Source organism: Gracilinanus agilis, chromosome 2 (assembly GCF_016433145.1).
Source record: "Gracilinanus agilis isolate LMUSP501 chromosome 2, AgileGrace, whole genome shotgun sequence".
Taxonomy (NCBI): Eukaryota; Metazoa; Chordata; class Mammalia; order Didelphimorphia; family Didelphidae; genus Gracilinanus; species Gracilinanus agilis.
In genome coordinates this window covers 399,496,057-399,512,593 of record NC_058131.1, presented here as the reverse complement: position 1 = coordinate 399,512,593, position 16,537 = coordinate 399,496,057, and the positions used below count along the sequence as shown (strand labels likewise).

General features: G+C 35.8%; 1 protein-coding gene across 1 annotated transcript in view; it reads right to left on the bottom strand.

The window, feature by feature from the left end:
- NR3C1 (nuclear receptor subfamily 3 group C member 1) overlaps positions 1–16,537 on the bottom strand; it is a 129,478-nt gene that overhangs the window by 4,299 nt on the left and 108,642 nt on the right. The window contains exons 6-8 of the mRNA XM_044664517.1: positions 12,125–12,403; positions 10,173–10,317; positions 1,091–1,221 (exon numbers count right to left, since the gene is read on the bottom strand). Of these exons, the coding sequence (XP_044520452.1) occupies positions 1,091–1,221; positions 10,173–10,317; positions 12,125–12,403 (555 nt within the window). The remainder of the gene's footprint in view (positions 1–1,090; positions 1,222–10,172; positions 10,318–12,124; positions 12,404–16,537) is intronic.

Sequence of the window (16,537 nt, the reverse complement as noted above, 5' to 3'; positions counted from 1 at the left end):
CTCTGTAGTGCTCATGGGACATGGAGGAGTAGATGGCTGTCAGAAAGGGGAACCCTACCTTGGGAGTCCCAGGTTATACAGCCTATAACTTATCGCATGCTGGCAGCAAGGGTTTTATCGAGTCACCTATGCCCTGAATAGTGTGTCTGCACAGGAGCTTCTTGGCATCAAAGAAGGTTTGGTGTTCTGAGAGGAAAAAGGTGACTTTTATTTGTTTTGACTGCTTCAGAGGCTCGCTGTTTCACAGTATCTCCCTTGGGGTTACCATGAAGAACTTTATCCCAGTTCTGGGAATTCAGCTCATTTGCATTAACTCGAGTAGAACGTACGTGTGTGTGTGTGTGTGTGTGTGTGTATGGATATGGGGTGGGAGGAGTCTTCCCTCTCTGGTCTTTGTGTTGCCCTTTGTACTTAATCTTATGTAACAGATGCAACAACAAGTTGACTTTAGGACTATGATGTTTTTCTATCTTGGTGATGTGGTGCAGCTTCAGGGTTCTTTTTCCCTTGCAGAAGGGAGCCTCAAAAATTCAGAAATCCAGAAAATAAGAGGAATCACACAGATGTATTAGGTGTGTATGCCATTTCGTTCAATATTTTTCTGGGTGACTAAAGGTTCAAGGAAATTAATATTTACTGAGGCCACATATCACTCTGCACACTGTCTTGTTAGGTTTTATCCACAATATACTGGTGAAGGATTACAAATAAGGTCATCTCTCTATGTGCAGTTTCACATACAGTGATATTCAATGTGACAATGTTGATGTTGATGTTACTTAGCATTTAGTATTTACATTAGCTGTAGTATTTACAAGGCATTTTACAAAAATTACCTCATTTGAGACTCAAAACAACACTGGGATTTTTCCAGATGAGGAAACAGAAGAATACAGAAATTATGTGACTTGTCCAGCATCACACACAGCTAATATCTGAGGCAAGATCTCAACTTGGGACTTCCTGATTTTAAGTCCGGTGCTCTATCCACTGCACCACTTGACTACCTGTGATGTGTCTGAATGGAATATGGTTCCATGGTACAGATTTAGTACTTTATGACTTGGTGCCATACAAATGATTGGCCTACCTGAAGAGAGAAGTAATAAGGTTTTCATGCAGAGATATTCTTCATAAGAAACCTGAAGTCGTTGTAATTCATTGGACACAAGTAGCATATGTTTACATTGGTCATACATGCATGGTAAATTCATCCTCTGCCTGTGAAAGAAAAGACAAACATAGAAAATTGCCATGAGAAACAGATAATCAGATAAATAACCAAATACATCCATCTCACTTGATCCATTTCAAACAAAATCCGGAGAAATAATTAGATTTTTCACCTGGAGAAAGCTATGGCTGGTGTTTCTATAGTTGAGGACAGAATTTCCCTTCTCACAAGATTTTTGTAATTGCTTATTTGCCACCCTTATAAAACAACTTCTCTAATCTAATCTCTAATCTCTATCTACAAGGTATAAATTAAGATGGCTGCCATCTGTTTACTGTTCACTTTTTTTCTCCCATCCTACATCAAAATGAATCTCATTCAGTACCCAGTTCTCATCTGCTACCTTTTAATTTATCTTGTGATATTCCTACTCTAGATCAAAGTTTCTTAACCTGGGTGTCTGTGAACTTGTTTCCTAAACATTCTGACAACTATAATTCAACGATTGGTTTCCTTTCTAATCTTAAGTTCTTTATGCATTAAAAAGTTATTTTTCTGAGAAGTCTAGAGTCTTTATAAAACTGCCATAGACATCCCAACACACAAAAATGCAAGAACCCCTGTTGCAGAAAATGTTTCCATTCACACCCACACCCGCACACACATTCTTCTGTTTAACTACTTCAACCTTCTACAATCACTATCAGAACTGGTCTTATACTAGTCATTCAATTAGCAGCAACTCATGGCAAAGAAATGATGAGAAAATCAAGGAAAAGACTTAGCTAACTGCTTTCAGTTTTACTGTAGAATCCTTGAAGGATTTATACTTGAGATGTTGGCTCAATCACTTTTGGTTTCTGTACAAAGTAATGAAACTACTATTCTTCCTGCTCTTTTAATGTGATCAATCTGCACACACAGATTGAACAGAGGTGACAGTCAAACAGAAGCCTCCTACTCTTAGGGTTCTTTTAATAAATACAAGTTTGGTCCTTCTAGTGAATCTCGAAAACTTTTAAACATCTCTACTTATTGCATTTACTAAGAAAACACTGACAATTAACAGACCCACATTTTGCTGTTAAACCTACTACTCTATCTTTTAAATAGAATTCCTAGCACAAGAAACACTTTGTTAAAAAAATTCAACTATTCACTTATTTTTCTTAGCATATAACTCTAGTTTGGTTATGTCTTAGGAAGCTAGAATGGATCCAAGAATTCTTATCTCTTTCATATAGTAGACATTATAACTGATGAAACTAGCTACCTCCCACATGACACCTCAACAAGGATATCCTGGCAGCTATGTTTCAAAACCATGACATTGCAGTCTTATAGATCTTTTTAGATGTATAGGCAACGTTCTGCAGGGCTGAATATATCCAAAGAAACACAGATAAAGAAACTGATGGTATATCTTATTTCTTGGCTCCATTTAAAGTACAAGTAAACCAACCTGCTCAGGTAAATAAATGTGCTCTTTCTCCTACTCTCTTCCATTTCTATTGTTACTGCTACCTTTGGTATAAATATATAGTCCTGATTCAAAATCTGACTCTCCCCTTTCTCTCATCTCTTCCTTCCCTTCACTGTTCACAATTGCTGAATATGATCAGTGTTATTTCCACAATATCCTTTATGTTTCCCCACTCCCAATTCAGGTTCTCCTCACCTTAACTATTGTAAAAGTCTTTCATTTCAACCCTATGCCAAAGTAACTAATGGCGGCAGTATGCTATGGTAAAAAGAACATTAGGCACAGAATCAGAAGAGATACTAGATCTATAGGTTTGAGTTCCAACTGCCACCTTCTATGTGTAATCCCTCACTTCTTTGGGTCTTGGTTTACTCATCTACAAGATGAAATGGTTGGATTACAGGATCTCTTAGTCAAATAAAACAAAGCCACGAGTTACAAGACCACAGATAGTTGAAAAGACCAGAGTCCTGTGTTTAGTCCAAAGCTACCTCTTCTCTATATACTCTCCTGCTGACCTTATCAACTCCCATGGATTTAAATAATTATAATCTAAGCAGATGACTTACAGATATGTATATACAGAGACATGACCATATATATATATATATGTATATATATATATATATATATATATATATATATATATATATATATAAAACACACGCAAATATATCTTTGGCAGCCTTAGTTTCTCTCCAGTCCTGTATCATCAAAAACCTATTAAATAGTTCAACCTGGATACTCTATAAAACAGCTCAAAATCAGTATACCCCAAACAGTATCCTTTTATTAAATGTCTCTACTCTTCTTCCAGTTTCTCAGCAGTATCTTTGATTTGATATTTTCTGTCACCACCCATATTCAATAAGTTGCAAATTTTGTTTTTTCTTTCTACTTTTACAATGTCTCTTATATGTTACCCCTTCGATTTGCAATGTGAATAGTTGAGTTTTTTTAAAGCCTTTCATAACTGCTTTAATGCCTTAGCTGGACTATTAATAGATGAATAGTTCATCACTCCTGCCCCCAACCCCCCTCAATTTCACCCTGGTAACTTTTATAAGAAGCCTACTCTAAAATAATAGTAGCTTTTCCTAAGGCTATTATGGTGATCACCTGCAATGGGTAGGCTTCTTACCCTGAAAGAACTGCCACCTTTCCAAGTTACTTAATGTGAAGTCCTTTGACTAATTCTGAGAAAGTGACAAATGTAGGCCCTGGTATTAAGATGAAATCAAGATAAAATCACATATATCTAAGACTGCTGATGGTGTTGAATGCATGCATGATCAAGTTGCCCCAAAGACCAATAATGAGTACAAAATATTGTATTCGCTTTTTAAAGGGACATATAAAATTTGTCCATTTTTTATTGACTATAAAAAAGTATTGGATTTTGTATAGCAAAACATGTTAAGTTTTTCTTCAACAAATTATCTCTCTTGTATATATCAAAATTATATAAAATTCTTTGAAAAAGACATAATCTGATTCAATTACCATGATTATTAATATCTTTGTTACATCTGAAATAATTTATTTTCAAAGTTTTGCTGTTTTTATATTACAAGCTTTTACAGAATACTCCCAATCTGAGAGCTCTCTTGTAACAAAGTTAAATAATTAAGCAAAACTGATAACATGATGACCTTAACTGAAAGAATAAGCAATGTTCCACAATTGCAGTACAACCATCTATTAAAAAGTTTTTTTTTTTAATGAACAGAATTTGACTTTATTTTCCTGTTACTCCCAACCTCATTAAAAAAGAGAAAAAAACAAATTCCTTAGAAACAATATCCAGAGTTAGGAAAAACAAATTCCTTCATTGTGTGTGTGTGTGTCTTATTCTGTACTTGAAATTTACTATCTCTCATGAACTAGACAGTATATTTCATCTTAGATCTCTGTTATCAGGGATAACACTGTATTGAACATAAATACTGAATATAGTGATATTTACTGTATTGAACATAAATGTTCTTAGAACATAAAACATAAAAGCTCTTAGAGCTTTCAAAATTATTTGTTCTTACATTGTTGTCATTGTATAAAATGTTCTCCTGGTTCTATCATTATGTTCTTCATTAGTTTTTCTTCAAATTTGGTTTTCTAGTATTTAAACTGTATTCCCAGTTCATGGATCTATTTTCTATCTCTCATTTTTCACTAATAAAAGTGTTTAGAAACAAATATTTACCCCAAAGACTGCTTTGCCTCTATCCAAAAAATTCTTGTATATTTTCTCATTGTTTTTAATTAAATTATCTACAGTTTCTATGATTTGTGTTTGACTCACAAATTCTTTTGGATTAAGTTATTTAATCTCAAGTTGTTTTTCACACTTTCCTAGCAACTGTTCATTTAATATAAGTTTACTGCTTTTTGGTCCATCAGGGAAAAATATGTTTCTGCTTTTCCAAATTAGTTCATGAGGTTTTTATGTCCTAAATTATGAACAATTTTTGCAAAAGTTCACCTTAGAATAGGCACTCTCTTTTCTATTTCTATTAAAAATATCTAGAGTTCTACCATATCCAATTTTTCTAAAATCTTATTCAGGTTATTGTAGTCTTTATAAATTTTTTGATTTTTAAAAATATATATATGACTGATATAGATGAATGAGGTTTTCTCTTGCTACTGTGGTTTTATTACTTATTTCTTCAAATAATTCATTTAGTTATTCCCGTAGATATTTAGAAGCTATGCCATTCAGTGTATACATGTTGAATGTTGAGAAAACTGAATTTTCTATATTGGTTTTCAGCAAATTATAGTTTCCCTCTTTATCTCTTTGCTACTGACTTGTATGAAATCATAATTGCTACATTTGATTTAAAAAATTGGCTGATTCATTTTGCTTCAACCCCTTATTTTAACTGTGTGAATGTTTTTGTTTCAAGTGTATTTCCTATAAATAACAAACTGTTGGTTTTGCTTTCTAATTCAGGCTATCTTCCATTTTATGGGTGAGTTCATCCCATTAATATTCAGTTTTATAGTTAATTGTTTATTTTCTTCCATTTTATTCTTTTAATACTTTTTCTTCATCTTCCTAGTTCCCTATTTATTTCAAATTGTTTCCTTCCTCTTTTCTCTTCCCCTTATCATCTCCTCTTTAAATTTAAGGCTTATTTTGCTTATGGGTATTCCCCTTCTGAATCTATTATCTTTCTTATACTTCCATTTTTCCTGTTACGTTTCTTATTTATATCCATATTGATTTGAATATATTTCTATACTAAAATCTGTGTATGTTTTGTTCTTTTTTGACTAGTTTAAATGAAAGTGAACTTCAAATATCACTTGCTCCCCTTATTCCTCCTTTGTTTGTATATAGTTCTACTTTTACAATCTGATTATATGTGTTAACAAGTTTCCTGATTTTTCTTCCCAATTTCTCTCAAGATATTTTTTGCTCCTTCTTTTTCCTTATAACATTTCCAAAACATAATAAAACTATAGGATTCTGCCTTAAGTGACTACCTCTATGACCCTGTGGTGACATTAAGGTTCTGCAAGAACACTTTTAATACCTCTCTCCATCTTTATTAGAATGGAAATAGTTCATCCTGATCATTCTCTTGCAGTTACCTTTTTATCAATTCTCTTGATGTTTGCATTTCAGAGTTCCATTTCAGCTCCAGTTTTTTTCTTTTCTTTACAATCAGAGATTTTTGAAAGTACTTTTTTCACTAAAGATTGGTAAATTATTCTTGGATGAAAATCTTTATCTTTTGCTTTTTGGAATATCTCACACCATGTTTTCTGTTATTTTATGGTGATAGCTACTAAATTTTGTGTGAACCTGACTGTGATTTTTCCATATCTGTGTTTTATCTGGATGCTTGCAATATTTTTTTCATTTGTTTGAAATTTCTGGATTTTGGCAATGTCATTCTTGGGAGTCTTCATTTTGGGGTTTCTTTCGGGAGGCAAATGCTCAAATTTTTTTTCTATTTTCACATTGCCCTTTTGTTATAAGGTGTCTGGGAAATTTTCTTTAATGATTTCTCAAAATATAACATCTAAATTTTTTCTTTTTAATTACAGTCTCATGTCATCCTATGATTTTTAAGTTATCAATGTTTGATTTGTTTTCAATTTCACTTGTTTTTTATTTATAATAGCTTACATTAACCTCTATTTTCTCAATAATTTTTAGGGGGAATGTTATTGTTAAACTAAAGCCTGTATTCATAAGCTAAAGCTGTTATAACTATAAATGGCTAATGTTGGTACTGAGTATTGATAGATGGTTGATAATGCCAAGCTATTAGGGTAAACTAAATTTGTAGGAGCCGGATGGAAGGCCAGAAGCAGTTGGATATATCTCTTATTTATTTTCTTCTATGGGAAGAGGTAGGGAGAGGAAATATAAGGATAGAAACTAGGAGTTAGGAATAGGATAGGAAATCTCTTAACCTTATATTAAAATCTCTAAATAACCCCCCCCCCCAAAAAAAAACCCTAACTGCTTTCTTTGCAGCTTCTTCTTGTCTGCCAAGGCAGACCTATACTTATCTACTCTCACTGACTAAAGATAATAATTTCTTTCTAACTAAGCTATGCTAAACGAACTTAAATTTATAATGAACCCTTAAAAGTAATATATGAAAAACTAAAAACTGCCTGAAGCCAACTGTCAGATATAACTGTTGGAATCTCTTGGCAGCGAGCCCCAGACAGAGGCCCTGCTTGTAAGCCAGAGAGAGTGGATATAGTCCCCTCTGGCAGCTGCTTCTCCCTTTAGGAGAAAAGCTCTCAGTGAAACACACTCTTCCTCAGCTTTGTTTGTGTATCTCAACTCTGAAAGTAACTGTCTCAAATAACCAACAAGTTCTTAGTCTGAGAGAAATGATCCAGCAACCTGCTCCCAAGGAAGTCAGAAAGACTGGACCCCAGAACTCATAGAATTCTCTTTTTTATGATAGGCCTCTTAAAGAGCCAGAAGCAAGATCTGTCTGCTCTATCTCTTAAAGGAGATAGCGTGATATTAATAAAACTTCTGCTCTCAATGAAACAGAATGAACCTAATAAAACTCCTTATAACAATATTCCCCCCTGAGATCCTTTTGGGAGAAATATTCTCCCCAAATGAATCTTTCAAACTAAACTTATTCTATATTCTATACTAAGGACAGGGAGAAGTAAAAAGAAAGAAGAAAGCAAGCAAGCAAAAAATCTTACAAAATGCAAGTCACACATTACATAAAATTCCAAATATTTACAGTTACAGATATAATATAATTTTACCTATATACTACAGAAATAACTTAAAGCTAATAATTCAAATTTAACTTATGGTATGTTATGTACAAAACTTGCAAAAACATTATGTACAAAATATACATTATTTACAGGAAGAATTTTAAATGTTCCTGTGGGCAAGCTATTGTTTTTATTTTTCCCTTTGAGACTCCAGACTGTGCACTCTTGGCCACACGCTGGCCCCAACTAACTCTTCAGTTTGTATCTGTTATCTCTATTCTCTCTTCTTTCTTCTAAAACAAGGAGTTCTTAACCTGCAGTCAATGAATTTGTTTTTAAAATAGTTTGATAACTATATTTTTATATACTTAGTTTCTCTTATAATCCTATGTAATTTATTTTATATAAATAAAAATATTCTGAAGAGGGGCTCATAGTCTTCATAGGACTTTTAAAGGAGTCCCATAAAACAAAAATGGTTAAGAAACATGAAGTTTCTATCACTAATACTTTTCTCTTATCCTTAACCTCCATTTGCCTTAGTTTCCTCAGCTGTAAAATAAAGATAAAACACCATCACCTCACAAGATTGTTGTGACGATCAAATGAGATGATATTTGTAAAGTCCTTGGCACACATAGTGGATGCTATATAATGCTTATTCCTTTTCCTTTTGTGCCAATTCTACCATAACAACATATAAGGACAGAACATCTAGAACCTTTTGCTTTTTGCTACTTTTTAAGAGAAACGTCAGATAGTTTAAAGAAGAGAGAGATAAGTCAAAAGAAACAACTGAAAGAGAGCCAGCTACTAGACCTCTCACAAATTTTTTTACACTCCAAACTTCATTACCATTGCATTTTAAGAGGCAGAAGGAAGTATAAATTTCCATGTGATACAAAAGTGAAGAGGGAAGGAGGCAAAAAAGGAGTATGCATTAATATGGTACATAGTGTGTGCCAGGCATTGTGCTAAGCTGTTTATAAATATTATCTCATTTGATCCTCATAACAATCCTGGGAAGTACATGCTATTATTACCCCCATTTTACATTTGAGGAAGTGGAGGCAAATAGGGCTAAGTGACTCATCCAGAGTTATTAAGTGCCTGATTCTGGGTTTGAATTTGTGTCTTCCTGATTCTGTATAAACAGATGACTAGACAAAAATCTTTGTATACCATCTGTGACTTCAGTCATCCGATCTCTACTTAGACTCCTCCAGGGACCAGATAACTTATTAACTCATATGTGTCCATTTTAAAAATAGTATCTAATTATCAGAATTTTTTTCCTGCTATTGGACTTAAATCTGTATCTCTGTGCCTCCATCCTCAGTAGCTCTAGTTGCTATTGATTTTTATCCCCCAGAACTAAGCTGAAGACCAAAGCTCTGCTCCAGTGGGCAGAGTATCCCTCGAGGGGACGTGATATCTAGGAGTGCTGCCTAAGATGATGTGAGCTTCAATGGTCACCATGGTCAAGGGTTAGTTCTTATCAACTTTCTTGGTGTTTAAAACCCCTGAGTTTCGTCTCCCCATACTGCTACATCAACTATCATTAGTGACATCTTCCCCAGCTAAGTGCCTTGGTGGACAGAGTACTGGGCCTGGGGGCAGAAAGACTTGAGTTTAAATTGTGCCAAAAACATTTGGCTGTGTGGGCCTGGGCAAGTCATAGAACCTATCTCAGTTTCCACAACTGTAAAATGAGGAGCAAGTAGGTGCAAAACAAATGTTCGTTCTCTCCCTCCGTATTCTTTACTTGTACAAGCCTATATTCATTTCTATAAAACCCCATTAGATTCTGACAACTGACATATTATATTACCTTCCCTTCCAATGTTATCCATGTTACTTTCTTAGCACATAAGATTATTAATAACAATGTAGGATGGAATATGGTCAAAGACAAAGACTTCTCTCCCTTTAAAATTTTGCTGTATTCTGACCCCATCAAGCACATTTTCTTGACTCTATATGAACACAGAAGCTGAATACTTCACTTTGACACTAAAGATATCCTTCCATCATCCCTACTAGACTCACAATGACCCAACGAAGGAGCCTCTATGAACCAAAAGATCACCTCTAGAATATACAAGAAGAAATGCCCCACTTCAACTTGTCTCCAGGTCTCCTCTGACCAGCCACGGCTAATCTCTTATTCCCAACTCTCTGGTGTTTTGCATATTTCTCTTACACTCAATTGCAGACCCCATCACAATACGGCCTCCTTTAGGGAAAACAAGCTTGCTCAAAATGGCAGCAGATCAATGTTCCTCACATACTACTCACTCATTCATGACCAGGTCAGGAGCGAAACAGAGCAGGCTTCCACTCGATTGCTTGTATGATCTCCATCCTAGTGCAAATGACATCAGGAACATCCAGGAGTATTGCAGCAGGGTCATTTGGTCATCCAGGTGCAAATTTCTGAAACCTAAATTAGAACCAAATAAAAGTGATCAAAAGGATTGGTCAGGGAGTTAGCTTTGGTGCCCACAGAAAAAGCTTTCATAATGCCTGGCTAAGATTACCATTTAATTCTAGCCAACAGCAGTCAGGGGATAAGGATTTCATGGGTAGAGGAAATTCCCACATAAGGAAATTCCCTTTACCAATGCAGGTTGGCACCTTCCTCAAGAATTGCATAGAGCAGTGAAAGATTAAGGGACTTTATGAAGGTGGCATCGTGGTAGAAATAGAAAAAAATTAAGAATTAACTACAGAACCTTTGCATTACTGATCTGTTGGGGACAACGAGGTAGAACAGTGGATAGAGAGCCAGGCCTGGAATAAGGAGGATCTAAGTTCACAAATCTGGTCTCAGATCCTTTCTAGCTGTGTGACCCTGAGCAAGTTGCTTAACCTTCACTGCCTAGCCCTTGTTGCTTTTCTGCCTTGGAACTGGTACTAAGACAGTAGGTAAACATTTAAAAAATGAAATAAAATTTAAAAATTTTCAAAGGGATTGCAGATATGTCATGTTCAGGTCTAACTCTTGCCCCTAGCCCTCTAAACCCAACCTCCCCCCACCCCAGTTCATGCTTTTAATAAAAAGATGCATTTAAGTCTCTAAACTTCGATCCACCCACACTTGGGGGCCCTTCCCTATCACCTTCCATCCAAATAACTTCAGGATAAAAAAAATCATCTTTTAGATTTCTTCTTGCAGTAAAGGAGCTCATAAAGGCACAGCTTTTCTAAACCTGTGATTTCACAGGTATGGAGAGCTCCCAGAATGGAAACTCCTTCCACAAATGCAGATCATCAACCTGTTTATTGCTTACAGTGTTGCTGGGGGCCACTAAGCAATGAAATGACTTGCCCAAGGTCACAGAGCTACTATGTGTCAGAGACAAGACTTGTACTTGGGGTTTTTATGACTCCTAGGTTAAGTCCTCCATTATGACTTAACTGCTTCTCTAAGGCCAAAACTAAAGACATAAATTTTAACTGACTGTCACTCAGTGTTCTCTCATGGAATAAAAATAAATTCTCTGCCTAGAATAACTCAATAGAATGAGAGAATGGCACGGGAGAGTTTGATAAAATAGGGTGGTCTTTTTTTCCCTTCTTGTACGCAGTTGATTCTCTACTATGTCTGGATGAAGACTAGGTTCATTTCCTACAACTGGAAAGACAAAGGAAAACTCAAAAGAAGGAACTTCTAATCTTGGATTATTCATCCAGAGATTTAAAGCTAGCAAAGCACTTTGCATATTTTAATTCACCGTATCCTCATAACACAACAAACTTGCAAGGCTTTTATTATCCCATGTTACACACAGGAAGACTGAGGCCAAGAGAAGTCAAATTGTTGCTCTAGGTCACACACCAGAGGAATGATTTGAATTAAACTCTTTGACTCTAAGTCAAGTACTCTATCTACTGTGCATTTAGGTCGAGAAAAGGGTTAAAAATGTGATTCTTCTGCAAGGCCTTTAAACCTATTGGGGCAACTATTTTCTTTCAAAAGAGCAAAGGCTACATAAACAACAGTGCCTGGAGTCAGGCAGACCTGAGTTCAAAACTGACCTTGGAAACTTAATAGCCATGTGACCCTAGGTAAGCCACTTAACCTTTTTATGTCTCAGTTTCCTCATTTGTAAAATGAGCAGGAGATGAAAATGGCAAACCATTCTAGTGGCCCAAAGGGGCCATGTAGAGTTGGGACAGGACTGAAATGAATGAACAACAACAAATATCTATAGATCTCTCTAAGATCAAGCCATCTGTCATCTTACCTGGAATCGCCTTTGCCCATTTCACAGCTGCAATCACTTGCCGCCCTCCTAACATGTTAAGTGTTGACATGATCCTCCAAGTGGTATCAGGCATTGTACTGTCATATCCTGCATATAACACCTCTGGCTCAATGACCTCCAGGAGTGACACCAGAGTTGGGGTGAGCTGTGGCAATGATGCAGGAACCATTGTTTTGTTGACAGGACTTTCAGAAGTCTCTCTTGTTGCTGCTGGATTGGGTTGCTGAATTCCTTTAATTTTCTTCTTTGTCTTTCGGGCTGTGGGTTAAGAAAAAAAGATTAAGAATAAATTTTAGGAAATAACAACAACAACAGCAACAGTTACCACCATTATTATTATTATTCTTCCTCCTCCTCCTCCTCCTCCTCCTCCTCCTCCTCCTTCTACTACTACTACTACTACTACTACTGGTTTCTTTTTTCTGTAGCACTTTACAAGTGTAAAGTATAAATATACAGCTATTTTCTCAAAATGAAAATACAAATATGAGTTCTCAATTCACAGATAAATCTCAGAGAAATTGAATAACTTACCCAAAGTCATAGAGCTCAGTCCAAATTGGAATGATTCTCTTTTTACCATTTGTGTTGCTTCCCCCCCCCCCCCACAGTGTATGTACTTTTCATTTGAGAGCTGACCTTGCTCCAAGAGGAAGATACTCTAATGTGTATTTAACTCTAGACCTAATGTGATACTAACTTATATTCTTTGACAGAAGAATCAGAACAAAAAAAATGCTCTCCATCTTCTTTCCTATCCCAGCAAACAGTCAGTGGAGTCAGCCATATGCAACAGATGCCTCCTTGCAAATGTGCAGACATAAATCCAATGCCATTAAAACTTAATCACTTCAGTGATTTATATGGTAAAGTACATTTTTTTACTTCTGTCTTTTAAATCCAATTATTTTACATCTGGCTCATCACAGTAAACTCTACCTGTATGAAAAACCATCCCTAATGCTTTTCAGGAAAATCCTGTACCCTCTTGCCTTTTTTTTTTGGGTGGTATTTCAATACCACTTTCCCCATCAAGAGGTTTTGATAACAGAATCACAGTAGCATACTTATCCAATTACCCAAATCCTCCTTCCCATAATGATGGAGGCATATTTGCCATTTAAGGTATTATGCTTATATATTAAAAAATAGCTTTCCAGCATAATAGTTCTATGTGTGTTCTTAACAAAATGCTCTTTATTACAAACTCACAGATTTGGTAGACATTAGAGGCCCTCTGGGCCAAGCTATGCCTAAACAGGCATCTCTCCTACAACATCCACCACAGGGATTATCCACTATGTGCTTTAAAGACTTCCAGTGACAAGGAACCCACCACCTCTGGAGGAAGTTTATTCCTCCTCTAATTGTGAAGAACATTTTCCTGAAATTAAAACCAAATCTGACTCATTGTGACTTCCATTCATTGCTCTTAGTCTAGCCTTTTGGGGCCAAGCAGAACAAGTCTTAGCTTCTCTTCTTCCATATGGTAATCTTTCAACTCTCCAAAGACATCTTTCATATTCTCCAAGATAAATTTCTTAGTTTTGGTACTGTTAAATCTGTGATCTCATAGAATCATAGATCTAGAGATAGAGGAGAGACCTCAAGATATCATCTACTCTAATCCCTGCATTTTTCAGATTAGGAAATTTGGGCCTATAGAAGTTAAATGACTTGTCCAATGTCGCTAGGGTAATAAATGTAAGAGGTTGGATTTGAACTCAGATTTTCTTTCTTCACTTTCAGTATTCTTTTTTTATATTAAAAACAACAACAACAAAGAAAAAACCAATCCTTACTTTCTATCTTGGACTCAATACTAAATATTGGTTCTAAGAATGAAGAATAGTAAGGGCTGGGCACCTGGGACTAAGTGACTTGCCCAGGGTCACATGGCTCGAAAGTGTCTATGGCCTTATTTGAACCCAAGACCTACTGTCTCTAGGCCTGGCTCTCCACCCACTGAGCTACCTCACTGCCCTAGAACCAGTATTCTTTTAACTATCTCAACTCCTTCTGCCAATGCGGAACACAAAACTTCTACATCTTATTCCAGGCAATTCTTGTACATAACCTTTCAGTAAATCTTTTGTCAAAGACCAATCGAATGTGCCAGAGGTCTTATTTTGTGTTATTACTATTATCCAGGATTTGCCACAAAGAATGTAAGCAGCTATTATGAGGGGATTTGTGGCAGTCCCACCTTCCCTGTTGCTAAGGAAAGGGAGAATATAACAGCTCAGAAAATATTTTAAACAGAAGACTGATTAGAGAGAGGTAGAAGCTAATTTTAAAAAATCTAATTTTCTAAATAACCTTTATTTGACCCTTCCCATAGCAAAGATGAAGCCCCACATCTGAACATACATACTGCAGAGTTTTAAAATAAGTGTCTGTGATGACTTAGAGACCAACATTTCACAAAAACTAGGATCTTTAAAATGGCAATGACTGTTACCTCAAACTAATATGGAATCATATTTATTTTTTTCATCTTTTTCCAGGGTAAAGTCACTTAAGATGGTCTTCTGTGTTTGTATGTGTACACAAAGTAAGATTTCTATACACACACATACGCTTACACACGCAGTAGCACTTTGTAGAGTTCATTTTGGAGAAAGCAGGAGAAATGAACACCTTTGACAGAATTCATCCTGCCATTAGGTTACTCTTAGTTCAATGCCACAAAACCATGCTATTCAAAGAAAAAAAAATCTGATGACCTAGGAAAGGTTACCAAGAATTAGAAAATGGCAAAAAGTATGAAATGTGGCTCACTGGCATCCTTCTTAAACATAATGGTCTGCCAAAAGTATTTGGCACCAAAAAATACCTAACACTTGCCAGATAATGGATTCAAATAGACTAATTGGAAGGAAACAAACATTTATTTATTAAGCACCAACTATGTGCCAGGGACTGGGCTGAGTACTTAACAATATAATTTTGTTTGAGCCTCATAACAATCCTGTTAAATAGGTAGGTACCATTATCCCTATTTTCCAGCTGAGGAAATGAGGCCAAAAGAGGCTCAGTCACCCAAAATAAATGTCTAAGGAATGATTTGAACTCAGGTCTTCCTGATTCCAGGCCCCTAGCTGCCTAATGTCTTTTTTTTTTTTTTAAGCCCTTGTACTTCGGTGTATTGTCTCATAGGCAGAAGATTGGTAAGGGTGGGCAATGGGGGTCAAGTGTCAAGTGCCCAGGGTCACACAGCTGGGAAGTGGCTGAGGCCGGGTTTGAACCTAGGACCTCCTGTCTCTAGGCCTGACTCTCACTCCACTGAGCTACCCAGCTGCCCCTACCTAATGTCTTTTTGAAAATAAAGCTATAAAATCTCCATCCATTTCCAAGGAAGAAACTTTGCCACTGTTTCTTCTTTTTTAGACTGGATGTAGAATTTTATTTGAAACACCTCAAAGGCACATGCTATGTTCCAAGAAGGAGGAATATGTGCTACTTTGGAATGATATTATTGGCTACAGTGGAAAGCTTGCTATGACAAGCTTTGTAGCACAAATCTTAGCTTATTTTGGTGGACCTCAAGATCTGTTCAAGATAGGTATCACAGCACTATGAATTTCTTAGAGAGCCTCATTTTGCTACTTTAAGAAACCTAAGACAGTCTCTGAAAGACTTTGACCTTCTTTATACACATACACATATAGGTATGTTTGTACTGAAATACTAAAAACCCCCATCAAATTGCCTTCTTCCCAAAATATTCTGAATTACAAAATTCATGTTTTTTTCTTTTACCATTACACGCAAAAACATACACACAGGTGTGTATATACAATGCATTTCCATGTACCTGAATTTATACTCCATCATTATTAACTTCAGCTTTCTTTTTTCATATTTTATTTTTCTAATTACATGGAAAAACAATTTTAAATTCATTTTTAAAGATTTTGAGACCCAAATTATCTCCTTCCCTCCCTTTCCCCCATTTCTGAGAAGGCAAGCAATTTGATATAGGTTATATGTGTGCAGCTGTGCAAAACATATTTCTATATTAGTCATGTTGTGAAAGAAAACAGAGACTGAAAAAAACTCTATATAAATTAAGTAAAAAGTAGTAAATCCTTCCATCTGCATTCAGACCCCATCAGCTCTTTCTCTGGAGATAGATAGCATATTTCACTATGAATCCTTTGGAACTGTCTAGAATCATTGTACTGTTAAGAAGAGCTAAGTCATTTACATTTGATCATTATACAGTATTGCTGTTACTGTGTATAATGTTCTCCTGGTTCTGTTCACTTCACTGTTTCAATTCATGTAAGTCTTTCCAGATTTTTCTGAAAGCATCCTACTCATCATTTCTTTGATTATGCTATCGCACAATAATATTCCATCACAATCATATACCACAACTTGTTTAAC